The sequence below is a fragment of the Moschus berezovskii genome, chromosome 7 (genome assembly GCF_049115385.1).
Source record: "Moschus berezovskii isolate FMDL1 chromosome 7, NW_MosBer_1.0, whole genome shotgun sequence".
Classification (NCBI taxonomy): domain Eukaryota; kingdom Metazoa; phylum Chordata; class Mammalia; order Artiodactyla; family Moschidae; genus Moschus; species Moschus berezovskii.
Genome location: NC_142466.1, coordinates 49,585,114 through 49,601,808, shown reverse-complemented (window position 1 = coordinate 49,601,808; position 16,695 = coordinate 49,585,114). Strand labels below are relative to the sequence as shown.

Here is a 16,695-nt window from a genome sequence, read left to right as displayed (position 1 = left end):
GTTTTGGGTGTCTTGCTTCGTGCACCAGACTTGCACTGGTCCTCTATTTTATATATGGTAATGTACACATTTTAATGGTATTCTCTCAAATCATCCCACCCTCGCCTTCTCTCGCTGAGTCTAAATGTCTGTTTTTTACGTCTGTGTCTCCTTTGCTGCTCTGCACGTAGGATTGTCGGTACCATCTTTCTAGATTCCATAGGTATGTGTTAATATACAGTATTTGTCTTTTTCTTTCTGACTTACTTCACTCTGTATAATAGGCTCCAGGTTCATCCACCTTATTAGAACTGACTCAAATGCCTTTCTTTTTGTAAAACGCATTTTTGCATTTTTGGAACACTTCATGAATTTGTGTGCCATGCTAATCTTTGTATCATCCCAATTCTAGTATATGTGCTGCCGAAGTGAGCACTGTGTATACGTGTTTTGTACCTTACTTTTCTCCAACTTCAATAAAAATACCATCTAAGCATCGATTTGCATATTCAGTTGATATATTTAAATTTTTTTTCTTTTGCCATAATCGAATCATATCATCATTGTTAATTACTTTGAGATTTCTTTTTCATTTAACTATATCATGGCTAGCCCTATAATATCTTCAATATCTCTCCTTGCTTTTTTGATTTCTTTTAAATACAGGTTTTTAGCTTGTCAGGTATGTAAAAAAATGCTTATTTTCCATATCCTATTCATTAGGAGACATATTGAATATATAGGCATATCAAAGTCATTACATTGTCTTGTGTTCATATTGTATTAATTGGGGGATTATATTATAGACTAGATCTGTCAATTGCAAACCTTAGTACAGGTAGGTGAAATAATTTTGAGAGGGTTTAAGGATGCTTTCACCTTCGAAATGAAAGATAAGATTTGAAGGAAATATTTAGCTCACCTTTATTATTATTTAAGCATTGAAAAGTTAAACATATTCATAAGTGTTAGGTCATTGTTATGTTCTGAATTGTTTTTATTTATAATTATATCTTCTGATCCCTTCTGTTTTGTTCTCTAGCAGCTTTGTCACATTTTCTCCTATTCTCTACCCTCATCGATGCTCTTTTTCTGTTTTGTTCTCATTCTGCAAGTTTTGCATTTTCTCATCCTGCTTTTCTTCAGCCCGCAGACCCTCAGATAATTCCCTGGGTGAGGACATGGTGAAGTGCCTGGAGTTCACACCTGCTGACCAGATGCTTCACTTTCTGAAAATCTTTTTATAGGCAGCTTTATTCCTTGTCTTTTCTCCTCCGTCTCCCTCTGAGCTTCAGCTTTTTGCTTTTCAACATTACTGGAAATAAATAAACAAGTGGCCTAAATACATCTGCTGCATTGCTTTGATTTCCTCTCTATTATTACTATTTAACAGACTCAGAGACACTCTTTATACCAAATTCTTCCCATTTTTCTTCTGAACATCCTCTTTATGGTAAATTTCTCCTCTTTTCAAGTGCGTGCTTTTGACTCTGCAGAAATTAACTTTCCTTTCTCCAAAACTGCAAACACTCATACTTTCTTGCTCAAAGTCATTTGGTTTCTATAAACTCCTGGAAATAGTCCTTTCAGGCTGTTTTGAAAATTGCTATTCCAGTTTGGGGAGGAATAGACTTTTCCTTTCTCAAACACATGCTCCGTTGCCCAATTCTGGATTCGATTAGTGTCCGTTCAGTGGCTGTTTCTTGTGTGTCTGTTGTGTACAAGGCCTCAAGCCCTCTTTCCAGCCCCCGTGTTCTTCTTTTCCAAACTCTGCCTTTCGCCTTTTCTCTTTCTTCCTCTGTCTGTAGTACGGCTTCATCTATTTCAGCCTCTTTCCCTTTGGGTATTTACCCCCATTCACTGCTCTACCCTGTCTGTTCTTCTTTTCCCAACTGCCATGGAACTTTCTGGTTTCAACTTTTAAACTTTCCAGAGGTTCCTTCCCCTCTGATGAAAAATAATTACCCCAAAAAATAGATCATCACAGACATTTCAAAGAGTCTTTCTTCCTCCATTCAGACTTTGGACTCACTTCAACATACAGCAGGTTTCAGGACTTACTTAAAAGGGTGTAGAAGAATAGCTTATATTTGTCTGCCTTGTCAACAGGACTTCATTTTTATTTGCAGGTTTTGACGTAACCAAAAGCCTTCCAACTGTTTAAAGCCTTAACTTTTCACTTAACAGGTAGCTTTGCTGATCCTATTGGTGTAGTCTTTTTTATTTTTTGGTCCCCCATCTATGAAATCTACGTAGTATATAGTAATATATGTAATATAAATGTAAAAATATCTGTCATGTGGATAATAGATGACTGGGCCACAATTTTGAAGACTTTGTAGGATGGGGTCTTAAAGCACCAGATAGAAATATTGTGCCTTAAAGAGGTGCCTAACTGATGTCCTATAAATGTTTCAGCCCATGGATGGTATGCATGACAAGGGGGTTGAAGATATCCATTGTGGATCCATGAAAGGCACTGCTATGCGACCACCTCACCCAGGAATGGGCCCTCCTCAGAGTCCGATGGATCAGCACAGCCAAGGTTTGTGTCTGCTACATACCTGCTTTGGGTTCCATCTTTTATCTTTCCTGTTGGTGATGGACAGGGAGGCCTGGCGTGCTGTGATTCATGGGGTCGCGTAGAGTCGGACACGACTGAGCGACTGAACTGAACTGAACTGATTGTTATTTTAATTATGATTTACAAAGAACAGAACTTGTCTAAGGATGGGGTCCAGCAGGTTTCTTTTCCCTGTAGAAATTTCCCCTTACCCCCTACCAACACAACTTTATGTTTGATATGGGCGATTTTCTTTACAAAATCCTAGTAGTTTGACTGGCCACCATGTGTCTGAGCACTCTGCCAAGTGCACTGTGTACTTTATGCAGAATCTTTGCCCTGATACTGTAAGATACATTTTATCACTTCAGTTTTATAGGTGGAGAAGCTAAAGCTCAGAAAATTTACTTTGCTTCTGTAAGTTTGCATCTCCAGTAAGTGACAGGTCCAAAAGGAGGACCCAGGTCTGCCTCCCAACAACAGCATGGATGGGTGATAGCAGGATGAGCCACCCATGTCCCTTGAATTGTACACTCCTCCTTCATAAGGTGACTTTTTCTGGCAGTGGAATAACCTGTCATCACTGGAGAATGGCTATCTTAGTCTCTTAGGGCTACCGTAACAAATTGCCACGAGCTAGTTGGCTTAAAACGATAGAAATGTATTCTCTCAAAGTTCTAGAGGCCAGAAGTCTGAAGTCAGGATATTAGCAGGGCCTTGGTTGCTCTGAAGTCTTTAGGGAAGAATCCTTCTTTGCCTCTTCCTAGCTTGCAGTGGTCACCAGCACTATTTTGGCATTCCTTGGCTTGTAGATCTGTCATTCCAGTGTCTGTCTTGGTCTCCACATGGCATTTAGCCTGCATGTCTGTTTGTGTGTCCAGACTTTGCTCTTTCTATAAGGACACCAGTCACTGAATCAGAGTCTACCCTGATCCAGTATGACCTCATCTTAACTCGATTACATCTGCAAAGATCCTATTTCCATATAGGGTCACAGTCACAGGCACTAGGGGGTATGTCTTCAATATAGCTTCATAGAGGACAGGGTTCCACCCACAGTAATGGCCAAATCAATATATGGCAGCTTTCTGTTCTCCTGGGTGCTTTTCACTCTCATTGTTGAGGGTATATTGAAGATAGTGGAAAGTATATCCAAAGATATAATGTAACCTCTTTTCAGAATCACTGTATGGGCATTTCAGCATGTCAGGAGCATGATTAATCCAACACTAATTAACCTAATGTGTTGATATTCTAATTCAAAGTATATGCTTCATGTGTTGTTGTATATACATTTTTGTAATGTAATGTATATGAGTTTTTCCCTCCATTCTTGATCAGATGTCCATCCACCTGAGGGAAGATTTTTGACTGTGGAGGTGGAGAGACATGTATTCACTTTTATTTTTATTTTTTTTCATGTGGACCATTTTTAAAGTCTTTATTGAAGATGTTATAGTATTCTTCTGTTTTATGTTTTTGGTGTTTTGGCCATGAGGCATATGGGATCTTAGCTCCCTGACCAAAGATAGAAACCCTACAATCAAGGTGAAGTCTTAACCACTGGACTGCCAGAGATCTCCCTGTATTTGCTCTTATATATATATATAAAAGCAACTCATGGAGGCATAGGACTACATCTTCACTAATATTCCAGCAGTTTTTTGAAGATCCTAGACTCTGATCTGAAATTTGATGGTAGGCAGATGTAAGTGTGACAAAGGACTCATAAAATCTTGACCACGTTAGAAAAGCAGACTGAATAATTGGGACTTTTTCAGGTATAGAAGAAAAAATTTGAGCCATTCAGGGGTAAGAATGAATTAAGACAATACTTTCAGGTTTATCATTTAAATTCTGAAGAGCCAGGTGCCTTCACAGAGCTAATGTAGATCTCATTTTTAATACCTGGGAGGTGTAGATGAGTTATATTCAGTGATTCTCAAAGCCAGATGCTGGCTCTGTCTGCTCCTGGCTTTGCAGTACTTCTAATAGTGGGGCCCTGGGACAATGCCAAAGGAAAACACTTGAAATGCATGAATCATAAGTGAGGCTTTTTACTTTTATGTATCTTAAAATTTCTTTCATTGCTTGGTTCCTTTCTTGGACTTCTAGAATGATGATATTTCTTGGAATTTCCAACTCTTGGCACAATGTCTAGCACATAACTGGATATTTAGTAAATTTTTTTCAATTAGATAGAGAAGTGAAATTTATGTATTCAAAAAACACTTTTAAATAGATCTTAATTTTTATATAATTTCAATAAATTATGATTACTTTGAAATGCAGAAGTCTGCATTAAATTAAATGAAATTGGAATTAGAATGTCATATTTTTCTCTAGAAGAGTAAAGTGCCTTGTAAGCTGGGGAATTTGTTATTTAAAATATGCTTTTTAATAAGGTAGTATTGGTATAATGCAGTCTTATTCTATATAATGAGCTAAAAAGAATTTAGACTCCATAATAGCATATATCTTTCAAAACCCCATTGTAGGAAGCCGTTTATAAACACACAGGTCCAGAGAGGTGTGGTATTGATCAGAAAACTGCCAGCTTTAACTACCTAGCAACCTATTAGGTTATTTTAAGGTATTGGTTGAAAAGCAAAACCATTTCCTTCAATAAATACTAAATTGTGTACCTTATGGTCCCGATGATAACATTGTTTATTTTTAGTCCACTGGATAGAGAAAGCCTTCAAAGGAAAGTATATAATATTTAATGTTTTGTGTGTGTGTGTAAAGAGAAAACTCATATAAAATTGGCACTTGAAAACTCAAGTTTATTAAAAGGAGAGAGGCTGATTGCCTCTCTCTGCAAAAAGGTGAAACTGGGGCGATAATGCCCTTGAAGCTGAGGGAAGGAAAACTGCCGTTTTTTGACGACTTTTAAATGAGCAAATTAAACCAGATTTCAAAAAGAGCAGATTCTGCATCAACACTGTCATCCTACAGACAAAGGTATATTTACTCTCAGGCAATTTCTTCACCATTTTCTCAACCAAAGATAATTTCGCAAATATGTTATTTTATCATTTAGATTTTTTCCTGATTTTTCCTGAAGTTTTATGGAATGCTAGTCATGTCAAAAAATAAAAAGAAATCTCTCTCTCTTTAACTGAAACATTGTCACATTTTTAATGTCATACTGTGATAGAACAATTCTATTAGCATCTCCTGTAAATTCTAGGAAACAATTTTTCCCACCCCCCCGTTTTTTTCTTAGCACATTTGAGGGAAGATTTTGTTGTATTGATTAATTCTGGAAAATGATTTTTATTTCACTCTTAGTTTCTTTCTTAGCAAACTCGACGTAAAATGAATTATTGTACTTAGTGCAACTAAGTGTCTCATCTTTATGATTTTGCCATGCCAGGAGTCATAGTTGAAAAGAGCGATTTGATGAACAGTGTTACAGAATTACATTTAGATTAGATTGTCTAATGTTTTGGTCAGTTGTATTAGGCATTGTGTGATTTATCACGGGTAAGCTATAATTGGTGACGACCTTAGGAAAGAGGACAGTCCAGAAGGCAGGAGACATGACCCATTTTAACACCTGGTTGTATCCCTTCTCCCATGAAATGTCAGTAGCTATAGTAGGAAGTTTTTCCTCCAGTGATAGATGCAAGGTTGGCAGAAAGGTGTTAGGGAGATGCTTTAATAATGAGCAAACTACCATTTTGCACCAGCATTACAATTTGGAGGTGAATTTAAACCTCATTAAGAAGGAAAAATGTTAATGATGAAGTTAAATGTATGTTGTTGATACTTTTTAAAAAATGTTTAATGTTATAAATAACATCCTGGGATTTGAATTTCTGCTCATCTTGCAGGCTGATTGTAGGGGCATTTTCTTAGGCTAACTTCTATGATCAACTAGAACCCTAATGCCTGCATGATTTTTGTGTTCGATTATAGAGTAGGGATTTCGGGAATGAGAGTTAGCAGTTTTTCCATTTCTCTTCAGGGCAGGATTACTCTGAATGGAGTTCTACATCTCACCAATTGATAGAACAAAACCTACTCTTGTCTTAGGGGATCAGGCTAAATTTGTTTCCCTCTCCAAATGGCAATTTGAAATAAAAGGAACTGTATCCTTTATTTTCTCTAGTCTTTCAAATGATGATGGTGAGTCCCCAGGCAGCATGGGTCAGATATTCCTGAGCCTCTGTAATTCCACATAGATACAGAGGGCAGCTTCAGCTCAAACTTGGTTAAGTGTTGAAACACACAGCAGATGCCTAATAAACACCTGTGTGATGACCTTTAAAATAATTGTGATGCAGGTGGATTTATTAATGGCAAAGACCTTTTATATTTTACATTTTGTCTTAGAATGCGTTTGAGTTGAGTTAGCCCTCAGTTTGATTGGAAGACAATGTTTTGGGGTACAGCAAACCACTCTCTCCTCTCCTTCCGCTTGGATCTCCCTTCAGCAATGTGCAGTCCTATATTTTTCTACGGATTATTTGGCCAGACTCTACAGTTCATCTCTTGAAATAAGTTTCTTGAAAATTTTGTTGCATTTTGACTTTTCTTTCTTAAGTATTCTTAAGTTTTCCATTTACTTCTCTTTATCACCCAAACAGATTACTCTCATTTTTATATTACATTGTAAATGGTTTTGGGCTTCCCAGGTGGCCCCAGTGGTAAAGAACCCATCTGCCAATGCAGGAGATGTAAGAGACATGTTTGATCCCTGAGTTGGGAAGATCTCCTGGAGAAGGAAATGGCAACCCACTCCAGTATTCTTGCCGGGAAAATCCCATGGACAGAGGAGCCTGGTGGGCTGCAGTCCATGGAGTCACAAAGAGTTGGACACACCTGAAGCGAATTAGCTTGCAGCACAGAAATGGTTGTAGACGATTTTGGAAGCTTTCAAGCCTTTAACTTATTTTTATATTAGTACAAAAGAATTAATACTAGACCGTGGAAAGAACATATGCCTTGGAATCAGGTGAATCTTGGTTACCAAGATCTCATTGTGTGACATGGTGTAACGTGCTTACTCTCCTCATTTTAAAAAATGAGGTGACAGCACATATCTTCCGGGGGTGTCGTGAGGATTGTAGAAAAAAATGTATGCGCCATTCTGCTCACATCCCTCTAACTCTTCTTACCATTTCTGTGCTCCCATCATCCTTGTATCTGCTGGCCAGACCACCATCTTGCTTTTGGTTTACTGGTATCCACCTTACACACACATGGCAAGGTCCTGGGGACTAATGATTCGCGAGAGTCATAGCCAGCAACCAGAGATGGAATATAAGTACCCCAGCTCCTTCCCTGGGATAATAGGCAGGCAAGTTACGTACTTTATCCCAGAGCTTTTGTGCATGAGATTAATCTTCAGGCATGCACTCCAGCCACTGACTTGACCATGCCCTCATTGTTGGCTTCCATCCTCATTTTACCTCTCCACACTCCTGTCAGTGTCCCCGCACCTTTCAGATAAATCAGCTGCACTCAGTCTTTCCATCAGGCTCTGTTTCCAGGGAAAACTCGGCTAAAATAACATGTACAGTGCCTTGCTTAGTGCCTACAACCATGGAGGCCCTCGGTAATGGCAAATTATTCATAAAGTGCATAATAATAAACCGCATAATATCCCCATAAGAAAGTCCTCATTCCGCACTGCAGTACAGCAGACACCTTCAGGTTCTGGTCTCTAGGTTGGAGCTCCTTGTGATGTATGATGCCCTCCCCTGTGCCCTTCCTCTCAGTGGACAACGGCCACTACTACTTCACCATCTAGGACACATGAAAGTGAAAGTCGTGTCTGACTCTTTGTGACCCCATGGACCATACGGTCCATGAAATTCTCCAGGCCAGAATACTGGAGCGGGTAGACTTTCTGTTCTCCAGGGGATCTTCCCGACCAGCAATTGAGCTGGGGTCTCCCACGTTGCAGGCGGATTCTTTACCAGCTGAATTAACAGGGAAGCTTCTAGGACACATCGAGCTATCCACTACTTGAAATGTGACTAGTCCCATTGGAGATGTACAGTAACTTAATATGGAAACAAAAATGTAAAATCTCTAATAATTTTTATTCTTTGAAATGATAATATTAGGGGTATATTGGTTTAAATTATTAAAATTTTCTCTGTTACTTTAAATTATATATATATATATTTGATATACATAAATTTTAAATTATATATAATCCCATACTTATTAAGTTACATATGCTTTAAATTTCTATCAGTCAATGCTATTGTGGAAAATCATCAGGATCTCCAGGAATGTTTCTCTTTCAGGGTCATGGTGGTCAGCCTGTGACCTCTCCCCTTGTGTTTTATTCCAGGTTACATGTCGCCGCACCCATCTCCACTGGGAGCCCCAGAGCACGTGTCCAGCCCTATATCAGGAGGTGGCCCGACCCCACCACAGATGCCACCGAGCCAGCCAGGACCCCTCATCCCAGGCGACCCTCAGGCGATGAACCAACCCAACAGGGGTCCCTCTCCTTTCAGTCCCGTCCAGCTGCATCAGCTCCGAGCCCAGATTTTAGCTTACAAGATGCTGGCCCGGGGCCAGCCCCTCCCCGAAACACTGCAGCTTGCAGTCCAGGGGAAAAGGACGTTGCCTGGCATGCAGCAACAGCCGCCGCCACAGCCCCAACCCCAGCCTCAGCCGCAGCAGCCACAGCCGCAGCAGCAGGCCCTTGTTAACTACAACAGACCATCTGGTAGGTTAATATGCAACCCAGTGAATAATGCGAGGGTCCAGCTCAGAGAAGGACGGCTAAGCACACAGAAGCGCTGGGCTGCTACCTTCTGCTGCACCTCGCTGGCTCCCTTGTCTGCTTTGCTTAGTTGGCCAGGATTCTTGTTCTCCTCTGCCGTGGATCCTAGAGGGGTGCTTCTTAAACCTTTGGAGACTCTGGTGCAAGCTGTGGCTCTAAGCAAAAAGCACAGTCCCCTGTGACTTTTCATTCCCTTTTAAGGGCTTCAAGGTTTGTTGGAAGCCCATCCATCCCACCCCCTGCCAGGTTAGGAACCCCTGCACCTGGTGTGTTCCATTGCTAGCAGGCACGTCTCGAGTCTCCTCTCCTTGAGCTATTTTGTCTGTTAATTTATTTACTTCTATCCTTTTGGTTGTGAAAATACATTTGAGGAGGCTTGCAAGAAAACAGACCCATGGTAAAGAAATTATCAAGTAGACAATTCAGAAACAGAGGAAAGTAGAAATCAAAGTTGGGAGATCAGCCATGGGGGTGGGGGCTCTTGTGGAGGCTGCATCTGTGCTTCCATGGTGACTAGAGCTGCATGGTGGTCAGGAAAGGGGATAGGGTCAGGTGCCTGGTCCTCGCCACTCAGAAGGAAGTTGCTGACCAGTTTCTCAGCGGACACAGAATCTTTTCTAACATGAGAGTATAAAGTAACTTTCCCAGGCAGGATTATTTCTTTAATTATTATTGTAAGGAATACTGCATGATAGAGGCATCAGTAACATTTGTTCATAATAGAGTAACAGAATCACATGACCTATTTCCTTTAGACCCCAGCATCAGAGCTGAGGCTGACATTCTGTAAGGAGCTGCGATGTGATAGTCTTTGGTAATGGGCTGGTGGTCTGCTTGATCCCACTGAGAGAAGTCAGAGCTCCAAGAAGCTATAAGATGATCTTACATGAATGTTATTTTCTCTGGGAAGATTTTTGTTAGCTACTGGATAAGCACAAGTTTTATGGTTCTGTTCTACTAGAGCTTTGAATTCCAGAGAATTTGAGTCTCAGGAAATTTGAATTCCAGAGTGCCTCCTTGTCACTGACGCCCTTTCCTGTGAGTGGATCCCTCTCATTTGGGTCAGCCCTGACATCTGATCATTGCTACTGGTTTGGGATTATTGGTCTTCTTCTTAGGTTTTGGGACTTAGACATTGAGAAAAAGTTCAGATAATTTTTTTTTTATTACTATTGTTCTTCCTTCTGAGTTTGTAGATGTTTCTTTCCTGGTAGAGGAAACCCTGAGTTGCCTACTGAAAGGGTAAACTCATCTTGTTAATTGTAGATGCAGCCTTAGGAATGGTTTTCTAAAGAGCACGAAAGTACCGTGTCATCTCCAGACTTCTGAGTGTGGGCTACAATGCTCTGGTAGGTGGAGGATCCCATGGGACCAAACATCAGTGACTGTAAAGGTTGTACAGGAAACGTGTGTATTAGGTGGTAGTTTGAACACTCAGTGTGTCTAGAGGCTTTAAAATTGCAAAAACTCTAGCTCTTAGGAACGCTGCCAGAGAGAATCAAAAGTGTATGTCTGTGTATATGTGTCATTTGTACTTCCTGAGGGCCTGCTAGCAAACCTTGTGCTGCATGCTCAGTAATAAGCATGGTGCATGTGGGACACATCTGGAGCATGGAGACTCAGGATTCAATGCCAGGGGCCTCATGTTCTGCCCCGCCCTGGCACCCTCATGACCAGAAGGCTCACGACAAGGGAAAGGCTCTGTCCCAAGGTCTGTGCACCAAGCGCAGGCATTGCACGCCTGTGGGTGGGAAAGAAAAGGATCTCAGCTCCTTACCGAGAGCCTTTCATTGATATGCTAGACTCTATGTCAACAACATTGGTGACCCTGATATCCCGCGTCTCAGTATACAAGGAGCGTTATTAACTAAAGGAGTTCCCAGTAGAGGCTTAGTGGTCACAGTCAGATAGTTGGTAGCTTAAGAGGAGGGAGCAAAGTCTATGCCTCCTGAAAAGCCGTTGTGGGACCTTGTCACACAGGCACACTTCCTCAAGCGTTGCAACTTGTCCTAGGGTAGCCCCTCATCGCAGATTTCAGCGAGGTTTGTTAGTTTTAACAATGACCTGGGCACAGCAGGAAAAGATTCCAGGGTATTATTTAAGAAGGCAGAAAGCTAAATGATTCATTTCATCCAAATCACAAGAATGAGACCAGATGATGAAGTAGAACTTCGAGGATAGAGTTTCAGTTACCTGGATACTTGTACATAGCAAATCCTCCACGTCCTAACCAACACAATCCTGGGTGCACTTTCTGGATCATTTTGGGAAGAAGGGCTCCATTTTATTATTATTTTTTTTCCTTTACCTGATACCTACATCTTCCCTCGCCAGGCTCCTGGAATTAGGGGATAAACTCGTTTTATTACTCACTGTTAGTGTCTTTTGTATTTCCAGCCGTTGGGCTTCATTAGAAATGAAACTACTCAGGCCGATATGCCAGAGTAGGCAAAGAGACTGCGGACAAAGCAGAAACGAAGACACTTTCCTCAAATAGAGCAGACCCCTTCCTGCCACCAGGAGGGAGGTCACATTTCTGATCTTGTCCCCAGAATCTCAGATTTCATAGGGAAATGATTACCTTCCTTGAAAATGGCTTTTGGGGTTTTTTTTTTTGGCAATGACATTTTAGACAAGTTCAAGTAAGGCCAAAAGAAGTTTTTCTTTATTTAAGAGAATGTTACTTTTATTAATTGTTTATCCCTCTCCTTTTTTTTAAAAAATAATAAAGCAGCATGCTGCTGCTAGTAAGTCACTTCAGTCGTGTCCGACTCTGTGTGACCCCATTGACGGCAGCCCACCAGGCTCCCCCATCCCTGGGATTCTCCAGGCAAGAACACTGGAGTGGGTTGCCATTTCCTTCTCCAATGCATGAAAGTGAAAAATGAAAGTGAAGTCGCTCAGTCGTGTCCGACTCTTCGCGACCCTATGGACTGCAGCCTGCCAGGCTCCTCCGTCCATGGGATTTTCCAGGCAAGAGTACTGGAGTGGGTTGCCATTGCCTTCTCCGAAAGCAGCATAATTGCTTATAAATACCTCTGTCAATATTTCAGGAAAAAAAAAATCAATTTACGTGTGTCTACTTTCCTGGTGGTAGCTGTGAATTTTCTTTCGTCCCATTTGCTAGTGTCACTGATGTGCGAAGAGAGCTTTTTTGGCTGGGGTGATCTGCCTCAAACCCACTCCAAAGTTAGAATTCACCAAAAGCAATGACGCCAGAGCCACCACCTGAGAACTACAGTTTGACCAGAGGAAGGGTGCATTGAACAGATGAGTGACTCTAGTCCTTGCCTGCTGTGGGCTCCTCTCAAATTGAATCCATAATTTTTCTTTTAATTCTGATTCATTTTTCTGTTTGGAGACCAAAGCAAATTTCAAAATAGGAACTGAAAAGGTTTTGCGTTTTTTTTTTTTTTTTTTTGCGGTGTGCAGGGAAGCCTTCATGGTAGAAAGCAGTTTTATTGCTGATTTTTTTCAGTGCTTGTTGCTCTCCCGCTTGCCCCTCTCATTTTTTTTTCTTTTGTCATCTAAAATTTCTTAGTATGCTTCATTTAAGCCTCATTATTACATTTATCTTTTCAACCTCTGGAATCCACTTAAATCCTTGTCTAATGCACAGACAGTTATTTGCATAAACATCCTTCTGTACTGGAAGGTAAAGTGGGAATTCTGTACAGAAATTCTGTACATGTAAGACTTAGGTAATTTAAGAAGTTTATTTACCTGTTTCTTAGATTCAGACATCTAATAAAGACTCCTTCCCTTCCTTAGCGGCAATGGGACGACACCCCTCAAGAGTGTCAGGGCATATATCTACCTTGACTTCTAAAGTGAGGACTGACAGGAAGACACATATTTTGTACCTCAGACAATTCAGCCTTAATTGTTTATATTGGCGGAAGAGTAGGAGATAAGCTAAAGAACATAATTTGTTTTCGATCTAAAGATATCAAGATATGAGTTCTTATCATTCTGCAGACCACGAGTGTGCTGGTTGTCAGGAGATGCTTTCTGTTGATACAGAACAAACTCGTTCAGGCAGCTCAATGCCTAAAAGACAAGCAGAGCACCTCATGGTTAGGTAGGTGTGTTCTGGGCGTGTCTAATGGTAGGCAGCTGCGTTCAGTCCCCTAGCCTCTGTAAGGAGAATTTTTTGTGTAACCTGTTGGCTGGAGAAGAACATAGACCCAGGCAGTAAATAAACGTGCAGTGTTTAGTTAGAAAGGAGTTTGCTTGTAAGTGACTCTGATGGGGAATTAGCAGGAAGCACAGGGCAGGTCGACTTATCTGAGTATCTGTGCTGAGTTGTATTAAACGGTGGAAACATTTTCAAGTTTGCTCTTGAAGAGCGTACTTTCAAAGCTTCTAGCTAATACAGTACCACATTTCCTTGAAAACCTTTCTTTTGCTGTAGAGTTTTTCTGAAAAGCTGAGTGATTAAATTGGTCTTCTTAGTTTGGTGTCCTTGGTGGCAATGAAAATGACCAGAGCTGAGGGTTGAGCATGCAGCCATGCTGTCTCATTGAATCCTCACTTTCCCCTTGCAGGGGGGAGGCACTGTTATTATCTCCATTCTACTGATGAGGAGACGGAGGCACCAGGGGTTAAGTAACTTGCTCAGGCTCCTACGACTGATTGGTATGACTTACTGGTTCTTTTAGAAAGACACAGGGTGCTTTAGACGTACCTATTTCAGTTCACAGCAAGCTGCAATACTTTTTAGATTGGAGACTTGAATATTTAAGTCTATGTTTGGGTCTCTCTCTACCTACGTCTTAACTTTAAGGGTCCTTTAACCAGATAAGAATGTGTCTGTATTTACGGCTAAAAGAAGCCTAGCTGTGTATGTATCAGATCTAGTTTTAAGTCACAGGCTGGAAATGACTAGATTTGGAACCAGAGATATCAGACATGCTCTGGATACCTCCCTTTGATTGTGTGTTTTTAAAAATAGTGACTTGAATATACCTTGAAGAGTCGGCATGACTCTACACAGGTATTTGCAAGCCATCCTGCTAAAGAAGAAAGCATCCAAAGTAAGTGAAATATGTGCACTCTTGCACTATTATGGCTCTTATTGATAACTTACTCAAATTTTGAAAGGAGGAAAAGCACTCTGAAAACTGAATTTAGGATAATTAGTATGATGTTATCAATAGGACACAGATTTTCTTTTTATTAAAGGTGGTGGTTTTTTAGAGGGCTTTAATGTATTACATTTTATTATTTAGTATGCTTATTATACCAAGTTCAAATATATTTAAGTCTACCAGTTTCTTGAGCTTATTAGGGAAATTCTTAGAATCACACTATTAAAGTAACTGTTAGAAATCTCTACCACCTCTCTTTTGGCTCAGAGCAACTCAGATTTTATAAAAATATCTCCTCTGTTTTAAAGACCCTGAGGGAAAAAATAATCAAAAGTGTCCCTCCATAACTTATTCCAATGGTTAACAACCCTGAGAGTTAATGTTTATAAACCGGTTTCTTCCATATGAATGGAATGAATGCTAAATCTGAAATATGGTGAAAAGATTTGCATTATGTAAAAGACCTCCCGTTCAGAAAAAGACTCAGAATGTACGTAGCTGAGAAGGATCTCTTGACTATGATAGTACATCTATAGTGCCTGAAACAAAAACAAACAAGAAGTGCATTTTTCCCTCCAGAACTTGTCATCAATCCTAGAACAGGGCTACAGATTACCTCAGGAAGTCTCATCCAGCCCTAAGTCTCTGGGAAAGTTTTACCTAATTTCAGAAGGAGGGGAATGAAAGAATGCCACCACTACACACACTCATGCTCACAGACACTCACACACTCACACACACTGGAGTTTCCCAGCACTCTGTTCTAATTTTTCCCATTCCTCTTGTCAGAATGTTTGCTGTCCTTGGGTTGTCACTGAAGCCCACTTCTCTCTGGTGTTTGCTGAAAATTGAAGTGTGTCTAATTTTTCATAATGTATGTCTTTGTATGGTACATTAATAAGTCACTCTGAAGTATAGAGATGGTTATTTTTGTTACCATTTAATAATTTTAATATTTCTCTGAACAGATACAGAAAATACTTGGAAGAAGGCCTATGTGAAGTTTTAACATCTGCTTGCTGAGATTTTTTTTTTTAATTTACTGAACTCCTCTGGTAGCATCACTAATTTTATTTATAACTTTGAAATAAGTAAAAATTCACCTGGAGGAAAGATGGAGCACTTCTTATTTTAGTTTAATGTGGGACATTGCTTTAAATCAACTAATCAAGTATATTTTAATAAACTTAATGATTACATAGCCCTTTATTCTGATAAGATGAGAAAAATGCTCTCTTGAATCTTAATCTTTGCTAGGTTTTCTTAGGTGGAATGAGCAGATTCTTTGTTTCCCCTGCACTGAATGTTTTTAGAAATATTTTCCAACATGCAGTAAGAAATTTAAGTTCCCTCGATGTCCTGATAAAGCCTGAAATATACTTTATAGGTCATTAAGGAAAAATGCATGCTTATTTCAGTTCACATCAGAGTACTGGCGAGCTGCTGCCTGTATTATGTAAAGCATAGATTCTACAGCTGGACCGTTCCAGATTGGGCAGGAGGGGGCTTGTGGTGTAGTCTGCAGAATGTGATTTTGAGACCACACCCAGATTGCATCTGACTGCTGAGTGACTTCAGAACCCTAAATGCACCTGTAATTATTTTTAAAAACCCACTGCAGACCTCCGCTAAAAACCGGCTCTCTATTCCTTAATCAGTTTATTACCTAAGAGTCATTTTAGGGCCTTTTCCCTTTGGGATAGATGCCAAATTCTTTTGTTCTTTTTCCTTTCTTTTAACCCTTTTCTCCTTTCTCTTCTGGCTTTCCTCATCTTCCTCCCTTCCCTCCTGTTTTCTTCCCTTGAGACCTTCCATTGTCCCCAGCCCCAGCCCCTCCCCCGCCCATGGGGGGCGGTGTCGGCGGGCAGGTGGGGTGTGGGCACAGGGCACCTTCCTTCCCTAGCTGCCCATGTCGCTCTTGTCTCGCAGGCCCGGGGCCAGAGCTGAGCGGCCCGAGCCCCCCGCAGAAGCTGCCGGTGCCCGCGCCCAGCGGCCGGCCCTCACCCGCTCCCCCCGCCACAGCGCCACCGCCCGCGGCTGCCGTGCCCGGACCCTCCGTACCACAGCCGGCCCCGGGGCAGCCGTCGCCCATCCTGCAGCTGCAGCAGAAGCAGAGCCGGATCAGCCCGGTCCAGAAACCGCAAGGCCTGGACCCCGTGGAGATTCTGCAGGAGCGGGAGTACAGGTAATGCACCTGCCCCGTGGGTAAGATGATGGGTGCTTGCAAGTACCACCCGGCCTAGAAGGCCTGGTGTCTCCTAGTGTGATGGTCATTCTTTGTGGGACCAGGGAAAGGCCTAAGGGAAACT

At 41.1% G+C, this 16,695-nt stretch overlaps 1 protein-coding gene across 5 annotated transcripts in view; it reads left to right on the top strand.

Annotated features, from left to right (window-relative positions):
• SMARCA2 (SWI/SNF related BAF chromatin remodeling complex subunit ATPase 2) overlaps window positions 1–16,695 on the top strand; it is a 179,393-nt gene that overhangs the window by 15,669 nt on the left and 147,029 nt on the right. For all 5 annotated transcript variants that reach the window (XM_055428322.2, XM_055428324.2, XM_055428323.2 and 2 more), the window contains exons 3-5: window positions 2,398–2,524; window positions 8,856–9,239; window positions 16,316–16,571. In XM_055428322.2, coding sequence (XP_055284297.1) covers window positions 2,398–2,524; window positions 8,856–9,239; window positions 16,316–16,571 — 767 coding nt within the window. The remainder of the gene's footprint in view (window positions 1–2,397; window positions 2,525–8,855; window positions 9,240–16,315; window positions 16,572–16,695) is intronic.